The following is a 20,887-nucleotide window of genomic DNA, read 5'->3' as shown; positions in this document are numbered from 1 at the left end:
TCAGGAATCTGAAAATTAAATTACAGCATAAAATGAGAGATTTAAAAATTTCACAGGGTTCTTGGTCTAAAGGAACTTGGATTAGCCAGAGCAGACAAACAATACTTTGCAAAATGTGCCAAAACAAAGATACGAAAGAGAGATCCAGTCAAAGGAGGCCTACAGGCAAGGGAATGAACGTGAATGCTCAACAGAAGGAAGAACAAATGCTAAGGCCTAGAGAGATACAAAAGTGTGGTCTGCTAAGGGAACTGTAAGTACTTTTGTAACATTGGGAACATAGACCATGAAAGGCTTTCGGAGTAGAGAATTAAGGTTATAAACACAAGCAAGGGCTAGACTGATAAGCTAAATGTACTCCAGTAAGAATCCTGAATTCATTCTATAGGTAAAGGAAGCTACTTAAGGATTTTAACAAGGAAAATAATGGAATCAGATTTGCTTTGTGTACTCAGAAGCTATTAAAGTATTTGCTAAGCAAATATATAGGATCTAAAGATGGCAGGTCTTTGAAAACTAGTTAAGTGTGTAAGAACAAAAGGCACTTGTTAAAAGAAGACTTCTACCAGAGTGGGTCATTTCTCTGAGTGACTAAATGTAGTATAATAGACTAAGTACCACTCAAAGGCTATCTGAAGGCTTTCTTAGCTTTGACCAGCCTAGGGTTTTTTGTTTGTTTTTTTCCTTTCCTCCAATAGATAACAAATTCACATAGAACAAAATCAAACAAAAATTTTAAAGCACAGGAAGAAAAAAAAAAATCAAGTCTTCCTCCTGCCTTTGTTCCCCAGATAGCCAATTTCCCTTCCCAGAGACCATCACTGTCATTACTCTCTTGTGGACCGGCTGAGCCAAATTAAATATATTTAACTTAAATTCTTTTGTCAAACTCTTCTGCCGATAGTGCTTAACTATAACCAGACCAGGATCTCAAAAATATACAACATAAGATTAAGAGACTACATTTTACTTTCACTTCCCTCTTATACCTCAATGACTGCAGGCACAACCAATTATGAAGTATAGTTACAGTAACTTAGTCACTGAATACCAGGGCAAGGAGACAAGCAATCGTCTAACTATTAACACAAACATGGTAATAAAGTAGAAGATTAACTAGTTGTACAAGCTCAAGTATATGCTGCAGTGCAAGGCAAATACACAAGCTGTGAGATATGTAACTTATACATGAGTTTGGTTACAACAAAACTTTATGAATTATCAATTTTCATTTCTTCCTAACTTTAACTTTTTGTGACTTTTAGTTAAAGAACTAATGGAGGAAGATAAATATACGTGGTCCTCAACAATATATGAAGACACTGAGTGTGGGCTTAAAGGAAGCCTTGCACAAACCAAATTGTTCGTCTAATTTCACGGGAAGTGGATACATTCGTTTTTCTGAGTAGACCAGTCCTCAGACTCTTAAGCTTAATTGATAGTTACCTTTCCAATAATTAAAAAAATATTTCAGTAGATCCTAGAGCTCCCAGAACTATATACGTAAAAGCAACAAGTTATCTTCTAGACTACTCTGTAAAATAAGAATTCTATGCTTCTAAGTCACTACCAAGCATTCACCTAAGGCAATTTTGAGCCCCAACTGTCACAGCTTAAATCCTACAGTGTCTGAGAAAGTAAAAATAGTGTTAGTCAAACAGTAAAATTAAAAGTAAAACAAGGATGCAAACCACAAACACTACTAATTGAACCCATAAATGATTCGAATAGATTCCTTCTGACCCCTCCACATAAGAGGCAAGACAAGACAACTGTAAGAGAAGAAAACACTATTAGAAAAGGCAGTAAAGAGGAGGAAAAAAGGTAAGTCAAGAAATATGTTTCCTATTCCCAGCTAGATCTCCAGATAAATGCAGCAAGAAACGCACATGTCAAAATTTAGCACTGACCTTCAGCCTCAGAGCTGTTTTATTTGCAGAAAAGGCAAAGAACTGGTTCAAAGGGGGTGGGGTTCCTGTACTCCTCACAATTTATGTAATCCTTATATTCTTTTCTCATTAAACACATTCTACCAAGAAAGCTATGCATATATATTTTTCATCTTCTCTATCAAGAATGTACTCCATGTGAAACAAACATACACCCTTTATTTAAAAAACAAAATTAAACAAGAGGTAGATGGCAAATTCTCACCAATCCACATATTTAAACATTTTAAGGAGCATACTTAAGTAATGCCTGTTTATACAACTAAATAGGAAACTTCCCTTCCTAAAAAGCCTATCCCAGTTGTTAGGATAAGTGACAGAACTTCAAGTGACCTATTCCTATCAGTTAACAGAAAGTTACATTTGTTCCCTTCTCTTCAAATAATGTCAGTAAGAATTTTTCCTTACTGGTGATACTTTTCAGTGAGAATGCCCAGAACGCTCACCAATTCTCCCCATATTTTCCTAGGATATATTCAAAAGGGAAACATCCCAAAACAGTCACAGGACAGGTCACCATCATTAATCACAATTCTGGGTTAGATGCACTCTTAAAATAGGATCATATAAACGGGTTACCATACTAGATAACTGTGTCTAGCAATATTCATACAGATTAAAACTTTAAAATACAACATAGGGAATTCCCTGGTCGTCCAGAGGTTAGGACTCCATACTTCCACTGCTGGAGGCCCGGGTTTGATCCCTGGTTAGGGAACTAGGATCCCGCAAGCCACTCAGCGCAGACAAAAAAACCCAAAAAACACCGTAATGTTTTTAAACAGATTTCATTTTCAAAACAGCATATACTAGCCATAAAATATTCTAGTCAATCATAAAGGTCTGATGGTGTGTGAGCTATCTACCACAGAAACTGAATTACAGACTGCGGAAGAAACCACTAATAAATTCAGAGACCGTTTAAGCATCTCCAAACTTGCAGCTATTTACAGAGAATATACAACAATATCAGAATTTTGGCCACATTTTTTATCCTCTCAATTGGCAAAGTGTTGCTACTGTTGAAGATGGGGATATTCTATTTTGAGATATACTTGGAAGTTTCTATAATAAAGTTTTTTTTTTTAACTTCAAATAACTTTTATTTTGCTGTTATAAAATAAGAATATGGAGTCAATAAACTTAGGCCCAAGAAAAGGGATTACTTTTTTTGAATAGTTATTACACGTCCATGGCAAATAATTCATACTATACAAAAGGGTACATACACTATGAAAAGTCACCCACTCCATGTTTCCAGTAATACCTCTCTCCCCCCAGCAATGAGATACTTTTCCATCTTAGATATCCTACGCACAGATGAAAGTATGTATTTCCATTCTCCCTTTTAAAAAAAAATTAATGGCACATGCACAAAGGCACAAAAACTATCAACTGCTCCCCCTTTAAAGAAAGCCACCCAAACTGCGTGATTTGTTTAGTTTCCAGGCTAGATTTTGGACACTGGTCTGTAAGTGGCAATACTGTAGGACTTGACACGTAAGTCTAGTTCAGATTCCAAAAAATAAGTACAGTTGTCCATCCCTCAGTATCCACTGGGGATTGATTTCAGGACCCCTCGCAGACACCAAAAATCTACAGATGCTGGAAAGTCCTTCATATGGATGGGAAACCACAGATATGGAGGGGAGGGCTGACTGTAAATATTAATACATTTACTGTTAATCAGCACACCCAAAACTCTGGAGTACCCTGGAATTACATTTTACAAACGATACAAAAATGATTCCTTTTCCCTCTCCTCCCCTCCTCACCCCAATTTGGATTAACATGCCAAGAGAAAAAAGTGAGACACTGCATTCTTAGTTTTGAAGTGAAAAATAGTATTTCAGATTCCCCATAATCTAGAGAACACAGAGGGTTCTTCATTCAAGTAGACAATTACTGTACAAATGTATAACTCTGATTATAAACTGGAAGTGCTACCCAGAATTCGTTCTGTGGATTCCTCATAAGAGCCAAAATGTCTGGGTTTAGCCCTAGTTTTGCCACATAAATGATCATGGGCGAATCAATTATCTCTGTATATCCATTTTCTCACCTGAAACATGTGAGATGATAGTACATATCACACAATTGTAAGGATTTAATGTGAAGTGCTTTCAGAACAGTGCCTCACACATAGTAAAACTTCAATAGATACTATTAGTACATATAACACATCAGTACTTAGGCCAGCTCAAGGTTAGCTTTTTTTGTATTTGCATTTTATCTGCTTAATACAGCTGTCCTAGAAGTTGGCTGAAATTCTGGGTGTGAATTTCTTTTGATTACTGATAAAAGATTACTGGTCTCTGGGTGCTTAACTTATTAGACACTGAATTTTTGTTTGTTTTTTCTTTCAAGAAAAGGAAATTACTCTTTAAAATTTCCAATTCTGCTCTTTAATTTGCCTAACTAAATTTAGTCCCTGGCAGTCCAGTAGTTAAGACTTCTTCTCCCAATGCAGGGCATGCAGGTTCAATCCCTGGTCGGGGAGCTAAGATCCCACATGCCTCACAGCCAAAAAAACCAAAGCATAAAACAGAAGCAAGGGCTTCCCTGGTGGCGCAGTGGTTAAGAATCCGCCTGCCAATGCAGGAGACATGAGTTCGAGCCCTGGTCCGGGAAGATCCCACATGTCGCGGAGCAACTAAGCCCGTGCACCACAACTACTAAGCCTGCACTCTAGAGCCCACGAGCCACAACTACTGAAGCCCGCGTGCCTTGAGCCCGTGCTCCCAACAAGAGAAGCCACCAAAATGAGAAGCCCGCGCACCGCAACAAAGAGTAGCCCCCGCTCGCCGCAACTAGAGAAAGCCTGTGTGCAGCAACGAAGACCCAACGCAGCCAAAAATAAAATAAATAAAATAAATAAATTTATATTAAAAAAGAAGCAATATTGTAACAAATTCAATAAATACTTTTAAAAATTTTTTTAAAAAATAAAGTTAGGTAGAGATCAGAATCTTCAAAATCACATAACATGGAATCATGTAACATATTCATGCTAAGTAACCATATTTTATTTCAATTCTTATTTTTAGGGGCACCATGGAACAGTATTGCTAAGGCTTTCTAACGAACTTGGCAAATATGTCTCCTACACCTTTGTTTAGGGAGCAAGCGGGGAAAGCTAATGCAAATAGGCATAAGGTCAGTATCATAAAAAATTCTTTACTGTAAAGAGCTCAAGGCTAAGAAATAGAAGGTGAAATGGAAAGCAGGCTCAGCATTTCTCCCCTTAGTGTGCAGAATAGTTGAAACTACCTGGTTCAGAGACACATACACTGCCTCTTTCTCTCCCCTCTACTATACCTTTCCAAAACCAAAATTTCCCAACTTTTCCTAATCTGCCCATGCCCCACAATTTCAGATCCATTTATCCAACTAAACCTTAAGCTCCTCAAATAAAAGAACTTTCTTAAAGAATGAAAGCCTCTCCCATCTCTTCTTTTCAATATGCCTAAAATTCTGGAGGTCTAAATATTCTTACACAGAAGGACAACATTCCTTTACTCTATGTATACTGCTAATTACTTTTCAGGACAATTATAGATTAAAAGAGATTTATGAAACCCAGGAGTCCACACTAATATAAATAATATAAATATAAAAGGAAAAGTTGTTTCTTAGAGAAGAAAGCTAACTTAAAAATGGTGAAAGACAGCAGAAACTAACACAACATTGTAAACCAACTATACCCTAATTTAAAAAAAAAAATAGTGAAAGACCAATGGAACTCTTTAAAAGTCAGTATTTTGCAGTCAACACAATAATTGATTTGGGCAACGATCATCAATGGATATTAAATTAATGGATGAAATTTTGAGGAGTAACAGATATTTACAAAGTCTCAAAATGTCTCCCCACAAGATACTTATTACAAAGGGAAAAAGAGATTTATAGTGAAGAAACCTGTTATACATAACCTTCACCAAATGATAAAAGTTAATGTAACTAGCAATGGGTTAAAGTGACAGCATATGCTTCCCAGTGAGATGCATTACAAAGAACACATCACTCCTGTAGTATTCCTGCCAAAAGTATATGACCTATCAGATAAACACAAATTGAGGAACATGCTACAAAATAAGTGATCTGTACTCTTTAAAAATATCTATGTCTTGAAATACAAATAGAGTTCCAGACTAAAGACAACTAAAGAAACAGGACAACTCAATGCAATTCATGATCCTGAATTTTCTTTTGATATAAAGAACATTATTGGAACAACTGATGAAATCTGAATAAAGCCCGAGATAACAGTATTCTGTTAAAGTCAATTTCTTCACCTCTATTTCTGCAGTATGGCTATAGAAGACCATTTTGTTATTCTTATTAAATACACACTAAAGTATGCAGTGGCAAAGCGACATCACATCAGCAAACTACTTTCAAACAGTTCAGTAAAAAATGTACGTAGAGAGGCTAAAGAGGATAAATCAAATGTAAAAAATTATAAGAACTGACACATCTGGGTAAAGTGTACAAAGAATCTTTGTACCATTCTTCAAACTTTTCCATAAATCTCGAACTCTGTATGAATAAAATGTTTCTTACAAGAAACTTAAGAGTCGTAACTCTTAAGATCTCATGTAGATCTTGCTTGAATCCTGCTTTAAACAAACCAAGTAACATTTGGGGCCAATCTGAATTCGGACTGGTTTTTAGGTACTGAGGAACTGTTAACTATTAGGATGCTATAATGATATCGTGACTGTAAGAAAGTGTCCTTATCTTCTAAAGATGCATGCTGGAATATTTATAAAATGTCATAATAGCCTGAATTTAAAAAAAATGTTTAATTAAAACAAAAAAGCAAATACAGCAAAATATTATTAAAAATCTAGATGATTGGGTATATGCTCTTCCCAGTATTATGAAAACTTGCAAATTTATTATTTTTTGAAGTTTTAAAAAAGGGATGAATCTTTGCTCTTATAGGTTACAGAACTTGAAAATTAAATTGTAATTGTAGGGATTAGACTTTTATTAGGTAATCTACCTGTAGGGCAGGAAGGAAGAATACAACTTCAAAAGGTAAAGATGAAAATCAAACCATTCAAAGAGTGACATAATTCCAGAGCAAGAGTTTATGCTCTGTATAGGAGCTGTATAATGTCTGCCCTATCAGAACCGAGAGGTTTGCTACAGTGTCCAGTATGGCAGCCACCGGTCACATGCAGCTATTTAATTTTGTTCAGTAAATAAAATTTAAAATTCAGTTCCTCATTCACATCAATCTCATTTCAAGTACTCAACTACCACATGTGACTACTGTATTGGAAGGCACAGAATACAGAACATTTCCATCATTGCACAGTTCTGTTGGAGACCACTGTTTTCAGAAGTTTTTCTTGGGAATCCGAGAAGGAGAAAGGGAGAACTTCTTTTACATTAAACTCTGGCAAAATATAAAGGATAGTTGGCAAAGAAACACTTTCATCTTATATAAGGATTTCTGACAAGGAGAAGCGGGAAAACTAGAATTTTCAGGTTTCAAAGTCCAGATATCTGCAGGAGGCTTTGGGGAAAAAAAATCTATAAAGTTTAACGGTAGCACAAGTAAGAGCCCAAGGAAGAGCCAACCTCAGTCTCGGTGCCTCTTTCAAGAAATCACTAAACATTCAAATAGCTAAGGCCCAAGTTATAAGGGACTGAGAAGGACTGAGAAGGTGCAGATAATAATAAGATGTAATTCCTTCAGAGAACATGAGAAAAGAAAGGCCCATCTCTGCGCTTGAGAAACTACCACTGCCTCAGTTTCTAAGATGCTCATCAATATCATAAAGCTTTTGGGGAAAGAGTATACAACTGTAAGATGAATCCCCAATTTCAACAATGTTAACTGTGAAAGAGATTGTATTAAAATTAAAGAAATATGGTAAAAAAAATTTTTTTTAACTTCAGCAATATTAGATTCAGAAATCTAAGTTACATGCTCATCAGTTTTTAATGCTTTAAGCTTTGTTTTTTCTTGTCTTGGTTTTGAAACTGTACTTGATTTAGTTGTACATGTGGCAAACAGAAAAGAGAAAGTGTCCATCCCTGTTTGAGGGGGAGCAAGGCATGCCTAGGTGCTGCATAAAAGGTTTAAGTGATTTAACATATAGCAAGCACCTAGAACACTGTGGGGGCACATAAGCACTCTATTTTAGGGATTTCTATCCTTTTACAGTTATTTAGCTCTGGGACTATGGTATCGTGACAAACTGTTCTAAAACACATTGGCTCTGATGTCATGCTACTAACACTACATAGTCAAATCCAGGGAAGGCCAACTTGCTTTTTTCAAAATTCTTGTTACTAAAGACAGCTAGCAAAGCCTTCTTATATCAAGAAATCAGGAAACCCACTGATGGTGAGTCATTATCTTAGTAGAATACATTAGTGATCAAACTATGAAAATATTGTTAAAGGAACCGAATGGACTCTCTCTCTCTCTCTCTCTATATATATATATATTTAATCCAATAGTATACATGTATTAAAAAGGGTAGAGGGACTTCCCTGGCGGTCCAGTGGTTGGGACTCCAAGCTTCCACTGCAGGGGGTGCGGGTTCGATCCATGGTCGGGGAACTAGGATCCCGCAGGCTACACTGTGCAGCCAAAAGTTAAAAAATTAAAATAATAAAATAAAATAAAAAGGGTAGAAAATTCTGGCATATGACAATTCAACCAAGGAAAACCAGACTACTTTTTCAATGCCCAGTTCTCTGACTGGCTAAAGATGATACTCTCCATCAGCACGTCTGTCTCAGCAATCAATCACAATTGTGTCTGTGCCTACAAATATCACATTATTCAAGGAGTAATAAGTTTGCTTTGAGCCTACTAATTTCAACCAGTGCTTATTACATTTGATCAGATAGGAACACTCATTGGAAACAGGCTTATTTATAAGCACACCCGGTAAGTATGCTTCCTAATGAATGACTAGTAGGCTCAGAACAACTCATTTACCAGCTGAATCAGCTGAAATCAAAATACATTAAAATTTGTGTTTATGACAGCATTATTAAGGATTATGTTTCACAATTAGTGCTTGGCTTTACACTTTCCAGTTCCTTCCTCCTTGTTTCATCTGAATAGTCAGAATGTAAAGGAAGCATATACAGCTACTGTATTTCAGACAAGGCAATTCTGTGCTGTGCTCTATGTATAATCCTATTTCAGTTACCTTTTCTGTAAATGAATCTTGTATCTTGATAAAGACTTAAGTGTTACTGGTACAGAGTTAAGAGGTCAACAATTTTCGAGTCCTGCTGATACTTGGATGTCACCCAATACAGATATTTTTAGGTGCTTGAAGATGTGGTTAACTTCCTACCCCAAGGATATCACTCAGCATAACTTCCTTTAAAAGTTCCAAAACATCCTCTACCTTCACTAGTATTAATCACAGTGAAGAAAATGCTGACAATAGTAACTTCATTGAGCCCTTCCAGGAAACTAGCAGAATGTCAAATAAAAACTGCAGTTTCTGTCTTCTACAGGAAATAAATTAAAATGCTGAAAGTGCAGCATTCCTTTAATTCTTTCATCAACAGTATACCAGCCATTGTTTTCTATGCGCTCCACACATTTTAAGCAACAAATAAAAATGTCCTTGTGGACCCCACACTTAAACATATAGATTTATTTCTACTCCATTTTAGTCTTTGAGGTAATCATTCTCAGGAGAATTTTTTTACTCTGGTCACTTCGTATTGTTAAGTAATACATTCAGGAAGGAACCACAGTTGGAGACAGGAACTATAAGACTACTAGCTTTGGTAAACTATCAAGAGACTCAAAGAATTTTTCCTACTTGTAGCCAACTACTAACTGGAAAATTAAAAACCTTTAAATGTGACTCGTTCTTTAAAAATAATAATCCAATAATTTGATGAAATATCACATATCAATTCTGACCAAGCTGCAGGGAAATACAGGGAAGTTTTTATACCGCAAACCTTGCAGATAGGTATGACCCCCCCAAGGTTATGCCCTTTCCTGTATAAATGCCGTTCAGCTGGCACAAAACAACTGAATGCTACCCAAGCTATGACTGGTTATGGAAATGCAACCGAAAGCAGGACACACAATTTAAGGGAGGGCAGAGCTACAAAGATTGGGAGAGAACACATGGAAGTAAAAACACCAAATAGGGTATTCATTTTCCCAAGTAGACTATTCCCTGGTCATCCAAAAAAGCTTTTGATAACTGCTGGAGAGAATGTGGAAATACTGGAACTCTCATATACTGCTGGTGGGGATGTAAGGTGGTGTAGCTGCTCAAAAAGTTAAAAAGTTAAAATATAGAGTTACCATATGACCCAACAATTCCACTCCTCGGTATATATCCAAAAGAACTAAAAATAGGTATTCAAACAAAAACCTGTACATTAATGTTCTCAGCACCACTATTCACAATAGCCAACAGGTGGAAAGAATCCAAATGTTCATCGATCGAAGAAAGGACAAATAAAATGTGGTATATCCATTCAATGGAGTATTATTCAGCCATAAATGAATGAAGTACTGATACATACTACATGGATAAACCTCAAACAGTATGCTTAGTGAAGGAAATTAGACACAAAAGGTCACACATTGTATGATTCCATTTATAGGAATAGATAAATTCATAGAGACAGAAAGCATATTAGTCGTTGCTGGGGGATGGGAGGAGGGAGGAAGGAGACTGCTTAATGGATATGGAGTTTCCTTTTGGGGTAATGAAACGTTTTGGAACTAGATACAGGTGATGGTTGCAAAACACTGTGAACGTACTATATACCACTATATTGTTCACTTTAAAATGGTTAATTTTAATTTTAGATATGCTTAATATATAATTCATGTAGTCATTTGACAGTTTATATAGACATTTAAAATTATAAAATAATTAACTCGGAAATGTTTTTCTACTCTTCATATTTCAGAAACCATTTTAAACTCTTCATGTGCATTTTTTACATCAGTGTCTTCATTAGCAGTGGAAAGTCATCTGCATTCCATCAAAGTGCTTTTTAAAAATTCATTATGGTACCATCATAGGAAATTTATAACATGCCTCAAATCTCTATTTCTGTATTAGGAGAGTTGTTTTTACACTTGTTTTTGGATTACAATCTCCAGAAACACCTCCCTAATGGACTGGTTTCTGAGTGAAATTTAAAATGTTTGCTTACAACATCCAACAGTTGTAATTGTGAAGCCATACAGAGAGGAATAATTATTAGGTGTGTTAAATTTACCTCTTACCAATCCAGCTGATTTCAAGTCCATGGTAGCCTTCCCTGAACAGTGTTGTAGTATTCAATTCAAACAGAAGCAACTGTAAAGGACTCAGTAATACAGACACTTGGTAAGACTTTTCATACAAGGAAACTCTTTCCTGTGGAATATTTTATGGTTAAAAAAAAGACACCTGCCTTAGATTTGCACAGTTCAATAGAAAAGAACGTAAAGTACTGTACAGAGTTGGGAAAGAGATGGATTTTGTAAACCATGTTCTCCCTATAGGTTTTCTTCCCTAATTATTAATCCTCAAATAATGAGATCTACCCAAAGTTAGTTTTTTGCCAAGCTGAGCATATGTGGATAGTCTTTGGCTTCCCTCTGTCCACTTTAGTGGTTTTTAAGTCCTCTTTCTCAGATGAGCAGCTGGTCAGAAATAGATGAAGGCAACTCTCAACCCAATTCTCATTTTTCATCTACCATGATTCCCAGTTTCAACAGATGGGGGTCATTAAACACTGCAATCACCTTCCCTACTTCAGAAATGGACTGGATGTAGAAAATGAGAAGGAGGAGAGAGTCTGGTGTAACTCCAAGATCTTGTCTTCAATAACTGGGTAAATGGGTAATTTTTTCCTTGAGCATAGCATATATGTTCAACTCAACTGGATAGAGACTCCCCTCCAGCATAGGGGCTAAGGATTAATATTTGGGTGCCTGTATGGGCTAAGTATCATGATATAAATACAACCACATACTATAGGCTAACTTTACAACTGCCAGAAAGTATTGTCTTAAATATTTAATAAAAGAGGAAGTTGAGAAAAGCTAAAAAGATAGAGCTCGGATTAAACATGTGAAACAGTTTCCACAACGGTATATTGCAGAATTTAAATTTTTTAACGTGACCATATGGTTTTAATGGACCCAGTTCCTATTCTTTCAAAAATAAGCTTTAAAATCTGCCGTACTTCAGGGGACTTCCCTGGTGGTCCAGCAGTTAAGACTCCGTGCTTCCAGAGCAGGGGGCACAGGTTCGATCCTGGTTGGGAAACTAAGATCCCGCATGCTGCACGCCGCGGCCAAATAAATAAATAATAAAATCTGCTGTACTTCAGAACTTAAAGAAAGGTCCTTATTTATCTAATGATTCAGAAAAGGAAGTACTAGTATTACTGGCAGTTCTGTCTCCAAAGCACAATCCTACAAATGTGTAACCATTTTCCCCTCTACGGTTATGCTATTCAAACTGAGCAAGCATGTTCTACTGCCACTTTTCCCGTCCTCCCTCCCCAAGCATAACAGTCTTCCTTGAGTTCTATTCAAGTTTTACATTAGAATAAACACAAAAACATAAATAATACAGTAAAATAGAAAGCAGAAGTTTCCTGCTTTCACAAGTGGCTTCAGACTGGAACATATTCACTCTCTTGTCACTAAGGAAAAGTCTAAGAGAAATTTGAGAAGTTCAGCCCTATGACAGGGATATAAATAATCTTCGTTATTACAAGTTAACCTGATTCCAATCATTCTGCACAATTTTTTAGTGGGAACTTGGATAAAGCCCTTTAAAAAACATCATCTCAATACCCGTTTAAGGCACAGAAAATCAGATGTTGGTTCACTGGCCCCTAATTTTCTCATAATATAAAAACTACTGACCTAAAAACATACTAGTAGAATGTATACGTCAAAGACCACCACAGCATACATACAAATTATACAGATCATTCACCAAATGAGGCAATGTGCCACAATGAAAGAAGAGCAAATATTACCACCCACTCACTAGCTGTGTGACTCTACCGGTTAACTGCTATGAACTTCAGTTTCCCCATCTGCAAAATAAGGCTAACCCTACCTACCTGAAGGGATGTTCTTGCCAATCAAATGAGATCACGAACATAAAAGATTTAGCAGAGGTCTTGGCACACAGTAGGTGCTCAAATAGCTATAATGGTCAATTTATTTTGATCTTGTAGATTTCAGGACAATTAGGATTTGATGAATAGTTATTCCCTATGAACTAGGATAAACTATCATAAATTATGTAAACTATCTTAAATTACGTCTTTCATAACACAAAAGAACAGACACAAAAATCTGAGTCTGACAGATGGGTTTTGCATAATACATTCAGATCCAAGCCTCCTGCCACCCCCTGAGTTAAGAGCATTAGCCTCAGGCACTTGGCCAAGAACGGTGGGGGGAAAAAAAAAAAGATACCTAAGAGCTGGAAACTTTGCTACGGCTTACAATTTGATTTTATGAAATAGCTTTAGCATGGCTATGTAAATAAATTTTAAGAAACAGCCTTGCTCTAATATGAAGGGCTAAAATATCAGCTATGAACTCACTTCCTATCTAAGTGAGAACATACACTTCTGCAGTACCATCTTATAGGACATATAAATAACTAACAAAGGCCTGACTGGCATTCCAGGTGGGTATTTTATCAGATGTGGTTTATCAGGAGTCTGACCAAGGAACATTAATTAAAGATGTACCAATGGCACATGTGAGCACTCATGGGATATTATAAAAGATTAATTAGAATTTTTCCTTCCTTTTGGGCAGTTTCAGAGCAGAATCAATTTTGTGTCATATGAATATTTGTATTAAATCCTGCACAATATCAAACATTCAATAACATCCATGGTTACAATTATGTGTGGACAGCCTCTGCCAACTAATCAATGCAAGCACAAATGCAAGCTGCAGTCAGTTTTGTTCACCACCTTGTCCCTAGTGTAACATAATTGTTGATATATAGTAAATATTCAAATCTCAGGTGAGTACCAAATATTTATAAACCATAAAAATCTAGGTCTTAAATCTGCAAAATAAAATGTTGTCACTGGTTAAGAGATACCTGAATAAAATATACTGGACAAAAATTATATAGCTAACAATTAATACCCTTCAAGTGCTACACCAAGTACTTTCACATACATGATCTCAGACCTTCATGGTAACTTTGTGAGGTAGTACACATATTTTACAGAGAAAAAGGAGCAAGAGGTTAGTCTTAACCTGCCTTCTCCAATACTGTAGCGACATTTCACAAGCCACATGTGGTTCTGAGAACTTCAAATGTGGCTACTCTGACTGAATTTTCAAGTTTAAGTTAATTAAAATTAAATAGTAACTGATAATTGAGTCAATTATGGAAAACTTAGGTTTGGAACAACCTACATATGCAAACCTGCTTTTCCAACTGTAAATTTTATGAAAGCTAAATACAGGTCAAATATATCCAATGAAAATAGGGTCTGAATTGAGATGTGCTCTAAGTGTAAAATACATAGCAGATTTTGAAAATTCAGTACCCCCACCAAAAAGGAATGTAAAATATCTCATCTGAAAAGTTTATACTGGTTGCATGTTGAAATTATAACATTTGGGTACACTGAGTTAAATGAGACATTAATTTCACCTGTTTTTTACTTTTAATATGGCCACTGGAAAATGTAAAATTACAGATGTGGCTCATATTTTTCTACTGGATGGAACTGGTCTCAACAACCTCCAAACCCCTGATCTGTCTACTATACCGCATCATTAACCACACGTTAAACCAGAAGAGAAGTCACCTTCTCAGGGCAAAGTCCAACAGATAAAAAAGCACACTAGGATACTGATAACTTCTCCTCTTAAGGCCATTCATTGTTTTTCTTCAAAATATTTAGTGTCAGAAGACCTAGGTTCAAATCCCACTTTGACAGGTTCCCTCGAGCACTAGTTTGAGTCTCACTTTCTCCTACTGTTTAAGAAGGATGTCTGGGGGAATTAGGTGAAGACCTGGACGCACCCAGCCACATTCATAGGACACAACAGACTCTCACAAGAAAGGAAGTCTGCTGCTCCTTCCATTCACTAGTCACTGTTCGTCATCACTTCCCAAAAGAGAGAGTAGTCAACCAACACTTTCTATTAATGAATGTTTTAATTTTAGGTAACAAAATGTTCTAAACATATAAATATGGGTGGCCAGATAAATCTTCACTCTTACAAAGCACATCAGAATGGCCTGTAATTGTGCAGTCCAATGTCGTAGTCAATAGCTTCATGTAGCTATTTACATTTACATTAATTGAAAAGAAATAAAAGTAAAAATTTAGTCCCTCAGTCACAATAACCACATTTCAAGTGCTCAATATGCCTATGTAGCTAGTATAAATTTTCATCATGGAAGAAAGTTCTATTGGATAGTAACTCTCAAAAGGCAAAAGCCACGCAGTAACAATGACAGAAAAACATCCTGTTAAATATAATTCAAATATCATTAAGTTAAGGTTCCTGAAATCATGTATTTCACTGCACACCAAAATGAAAATGATTGTGATTCTACACACACAGTTTCATGCCTTAAATTATTTCCTAAACAGAGTGAAAGCACATTCACTAGAATTAGCCATACCCCTTTAAGTTGAGTAAATTGACCATTAGGAAAATTCTGAAAACCTTGATACATCTTAAACTTGGAAGCTATTCCTAAAGTAGACTGCCACATAATTCCAAGCAGTATGCCTCTTCCAGGCAGTACGGTTAAGCATATAACATATCCCAGTAATACTCAGCCTTGCTTTCTCTTTGCAAATTAACATAATCATAGCAAGAACCCCTACCACTGAATTCACAACACATTTATGGATCAAAGGGAAAAGAACACGGTTGGGAGATTTTTAATTGCATACCCGAAGAACCTGGGAATACAGCAGAATATGTCAATTGGCATAAAGATACTTAATGAGCCAAGAAATCAGAGTTGCAGGCAACACTATAGGTAGCCTAGGATTTTTTTCAGAACCTGCAATCCTAGCAAAATCTTGCTCAAATAGGCACTCATCTGTTCACTGCTATCAGCCTAAACATCCTAAAAAAGAAAAAAAAAACTCCTTTACAACTTAAAATATTAAGCTTCATTTGATGTAGTTCTGAGTCCTTGATGACAGACCCTTCAGTTGGCCAAAGTAGTTCCATGGTATAAAAATAAATTCATTTACAGTTCACCCTTCGAAGATTTCACAGGTTAACTCTACACGCAAGTTCCTCAATTCTTGTTCCCAATTTTTATCCTAAGTGTTTCAGAAAGTTTTCTGCTACTTAGCAAACTGGCAGGGGCTGAGAGGTCAAAGACCTAAGATGCCAATTAAAATAATCCTTATTAATTTTTACACAGCAAGGGATAAAAATGAAAAAGTCAGGAATTATATTATCCTGGAAGAGGTTGGTGATTGGGGCTCTGCACAATAAATAATCATTATCAGCTTGAGTACACAGCCACCAAAGCAAGCTTAAACTTAGTCATGGCATATATACTACTCCAAAAAGTGAATGACTGAATTTGTCAAGTTTATTTGCAAAGCTACTTTATACTCAACTCTTCAAAGTATTTGAGAAGGAAATGGCTTCACTCAAGTGTTTGCAAAAACTCTGAACCACTTAGAAATCAGACCCATATTAAATCTGTCTTCAATCAGTGACATGGTTGGAGTCCAGTCTTTGGGATTATTCAACAATCTTGTCTCCTCATTAATAGAAATGCAAAACTATTGCTCAAACCACCACCAGTCAAGAAACAAGATTTACTAGTGGGCTATACCTGTTTTGTAAAGTAAACAGCAACTATAACTGCTTTTCTTGTGTATGATTTTACATACTTTTGTCTGCAGGAAGATTATATTCCAGAAGCACTTTAGTGTGAGGACAAGGTTGTGTTTTCCCCTCACACTCAAAAACATTATTTTCCTAACACTCCACATTCAACAGAAGTAACCACAGCAATACAAATTTGGATGAAGCATAAACAAAAACTTCTGTGCCCATTCGGTCACAATGTTTTTTAACCTTTTGTAAAATAGTGTTCTATTACATCAGATGAGTTATCTGAAAACCAAAAATGACTTAATAAAGTACATGACTTAACTCATTTTTTGAGTAAAGATTTATAATTCATTACATTTCAAGACAAAGAAGTCTTGCTGATGCAAGCAAAGGTGATACCTGTAAAAAAAATGAAATCATGTTGATAGCCAGAATAGTAAACCTTTTAATTAACATTTACTGTTATAACAATGGCAGAAAGTAAACAGCCTTCAATGGTAAAGTGTCCAAGAGGCCACTAATATTAGTGTCATGTCAAACCACTGGCATCTCTTATCATTATGAATTAGTCCTTCAAATGACTGAGCTGAGACAGACCTCTTTAAGGAGGTAATTAGAAAGAAAGCATACTTTATGAATAAATTATTTCAGTCAAAGTAAAACCAGGATTGGTGAACTAGGAAAATCAGAAGCTTAGAAGAGACTTAATTCAGTCAAGCCCTCCAATGATCACCTGCCTGGACCCGCTATGGGCAAGCTGCCAGATAAGACAGTCTGTTGCCTACAGGATAATGCACCATGGGGAAGAACTCTAGAACCTACTAAAGAAAACCAATTACAGACGAAATAACCTTGCATATCTCAGGGCAGGTGTGCTCTATCCCCAGGGGTCGTTCAATTCCATGCAATCCTGAGGGAAGTACTCACGCCAAGCCAACTAGCTGCTAGACTCCAGCAGACCCCAAGATAACCTCTGAACAACTCTTTTCTCCCTTCTAGAACCGAAGAGGGGATAAAAGCCGCACCATTCCCAGAGACATCAAGAAAGTGAAAAAAGGCGAATCCCCTTAGGAACCTTGACCCCACGCACTCTGAAATTGACACCGCCCTGAGAAATACTTTCCCCTATTCTATCCTCTTTCTTTTCCTTCAGTGAGCTTCCCTGTTCCTACTGCCTCGGGGAAGGCAAGAGAGGAGCCACTGCCGTTCTCCGCATGCCCGGGGAAGGTGCCTTTCCCGTTGAGAGCCGCAGAGGGAGGAAGAAAAAAGGTTGCCTCTCCCCAACCCACCCGCGCCACAACTCCCGGGTGCAGACACGATGGGGGAAAGGGAAGAGAGCAATGAAAGGTGACAGCCTGCGCTGGCCTAGGGGAAGAGAATTCTTGCTCCGGGAGAACCCCCCCCCCGCCCCGCAACGTACCCAAATGAATGAACTGAATAAAACCGGGGGTGGAAGGGTTATTATGCGCAGTTCTTGCCATCCAGGAAGCGAAGACAGAGAGGCCTTCAAACCCAGGTATGGCCTCACTGCCCTATGCACCCCGACTCGCTTCCTTTCCACCCAAGCCCCACATCATTTAACCCTTCAAGCTTTCCAAGATAGTGCCCCATCCTCCATCTACCCCAGGAACCGATACCACCACCACCACCACCACCCCCCACCCCGATTCGCCTCTTTTTGCTTGGGCTCAGACTCCAGCTTCTTCCTTCCTACCTCCCTCTCTCCACAGCCCTCACTAGCTCGGGCCCACCGCACCTGAAGATGCTCCTGAAAACGAATTGGCAGAATCTGGGCCATGGCGCTGTCGGGGGTGTATGGTCTCCTCCTGTCACTGGGGCTGCGGGGCAGTGGCTGCCCGGGCTCTCCAAGGGAGAGGAGGAGAAGGGGGAGGGGGGAGGCTGGGCTCAGCAGGAGAGTCTCCGGGGACGCAGGAAACTGGCAGGCAGACGAAAGAACTCAGGTCGGGGGCGGAGGCTCCAGGGTCCGCGAGAGCCGCAATGGCGGAACCGGGCGCAGCGCAGACTCCGGAAACGGCTGAGCCCTGCGGAAGGATCCTGGCGACAGAACTCCGCCCAGGTCACCTCACCCCCTCCGCCTTATGTACTCCTCCACGGAGCGCCGCGGTGCATCGGGGCGCAGGAATTCGGGGCGCGGGGCGCAGGGCGCTGAGGGCCTCGCTTACTGCTGCGACAGGGAGATAAATAGAGGAATCGGAGGGACTACTTTTTGTCTCATCACTTTCCCCAGCCGCCTGCTTTTCCCTCCCCCCCTTTTTTTTCGTATTTTGCCACATCATGCGACTAGGGGCGACCAACGTCATTTCCGTGGGCGCTTTAGGTCCCACCCACGTACTTCCGGGTGCACGTGACGCTGGTCAGGAAAGGTCTGCTGATTGCTGCCGGAATGCAGAGCGAGTTCTAGGGAAGTGCGGCGTCTCCTGGGAATGAGGTGGCTGTTGGGCCGCCTTGAGGAATGGCGGTGCTGCTCTCTTTCCCAGTGGGCCCTGCCTATTTAAACGTAGTCCCTTACGAAGTGGACGTGGCGTGGGCAGATGGGCCCAGCCTCCCGCCCTCTCCGTGACTCAGGGAAACGGCCCCCCTGCAGAGCGCTCTTGGCAGCCGGCTGCAGCGCTCCTCCCCCGCCTAGTCTCATGTGGTGGGTGGTTTGTTACATCCCAGGGAGGGGGGCACTGAAACACTGAAATGGGGTTTAAAAATCCTGTCTGCCCTTACGCACGCCCTTCTGACGGTTGGAGAAGCTGACGCTTAGGTTCTAACAGAACTAGTAGTCTCTTGGGACGTTAAACAATTGACTCAAAGGGCAGTGAAGGCTATTTATGAGGTATCTCAAACTGGCCTTGTGATAGCCTCTCTTAACGTTTCTGCGGACATTTTGGCGAACGTATATATGGGTCTAGCTGAGTAATAAATTTGGTGAAGAATTTGAGTGTCAAATACGCTAAAGAATTGGACTAAAATTGTAGCAGGAGGGTTTTTTTTTTTCCAGCCATATCAAATAATTAATGAGCCTCAAAGATTTAGATAATTAGGTTAAAGATGGTTTGTAAAACCTTAAGGTGTTTCCTCGGTGTGGCTAAGGTACACTCTTGGAGAAAGGGATTAACTATTAGCGGTGTATTTCAGTGGGACCGCCTCAACAGTGTAAACTAGCAGTGTTTGGGAATGCAAGCGCTTCAAAGCTGGGGCATCGTGTCTTGTATCAGCATTAAAGTATCTGCGGTATTCATTATCGATTAATAACCTTCCCAGTACTTTACTGCTAAAGTATAAGCTGTAATAATATTTCATAATAGAACAAATACAATAAAGCATAAAAGAATTTCATTCCGTGCTTTTCATCTTAAAGAGATGTGATTGCTTTTCCAGAAAGATCCTGAGGAAGAATTCAAGTACACTTTATTTTTAGTAACCTTTTCAGTTAAACAGAAAACTCTATTAGGTATACAATAATTTTGTGTGTTAAGCAGTTTTGCTGAGAATTTGCTTAATCATTTAAATTGCTTTTAATGTTTTCCCAAAGTATACCTCACATACTGAGGGTGAGAGAAGAATCTTTGGCAGTTAAGAGAGCAGACAGAGACTGTTCTGCAAGAAAAGCCTTGCCACCATGTCATCAGAGTGAATATTTATGCTTGGCAAAATTTCATTGTTTTGTTAATACAAATACTTGAAGATGTTCTGTATTCTGCAGCATTCGAAATGACCTAATACCACTTTAATAGTATAGCTACTTTGAATCTTTTTTGGAAGTATACAAATTCTAAATTAAAAATCTAAAGGAGTTACTGTTTTATTACAGTTAAAGCAGTAGCTTAATCAAGTTACATTTCCAATCTCAGAATCTGGGTTACAAGAGCTATATTATGAACTGGCCACCAAAATTTTCTTTCTTAATAACTGTCTTGCATTTTCAGACCTGTAATTTTAAAGACGTTTAGAATCCCCAAAGCAATTGATTTTAGCTTGGATATTTGGTGTGGAATATCTAACCAAAAGTGCACTGAGATTCTGTTAAAGTGACTGCTGTGTCATCACACAGAAATCTAATGAATGCATTGTTTTCAGAATCATTTAGAGGGAA

The 20,887-nt window shown here is 38.2% G+C and overlaps 1 protein-coding gene across 5 annotated transcripts in view; it reads right to left on the bottom strand.

Moving 5' to 3' along the window:
* The window catches only part of CLTC (clathrin heavy chain), a 64,959-nt gene extending 45,919 nt beyond the window's left edge, over positions 1-19,040 (bottom strand). For 2 of the 5 annotated variants that reach the window (XM_082439889.1, XM_082439885.1), the window contains exon 1: positions 18,542-19,039. In XM_082439889.1, coding sequence (XP_082296015.1) covers positions 18,542-18,583 — 42 coding nt within the window. In that variant the 5' untranslated portion in view covers positions 18,584-19,039. Of the gene's footprint in view, positions 1-17,107; positions 17,133-18,541 lie in introns of those variants that run through there. The other 3 variants (XM_082439887.1, XM_082439886.1, XM_082439888.1) reach the window with 3 other exon arrangements.
* Between the last annotated feature and the right edge of the window lie 1,847 nt (positions 19,041-20,887).

The sequence above is a fragment of the Balaenoptera physalus genome (genome assembly GCF_965194825.1).
Source record: "Balaenoptera physalus genome assembly, chromosome: 20".
NCBI lineage: Eukaryota > Metazoa > Chordata > Mammalia > Artiodactyla > Balaenopteridae > Balaenoptera > Balaenoptera physalus.
The sequence above is the reverse complement of the archived record's forward strand: the minus strand, read 5'-3'. Positions and strand labels throughout refer to the sequence as shown.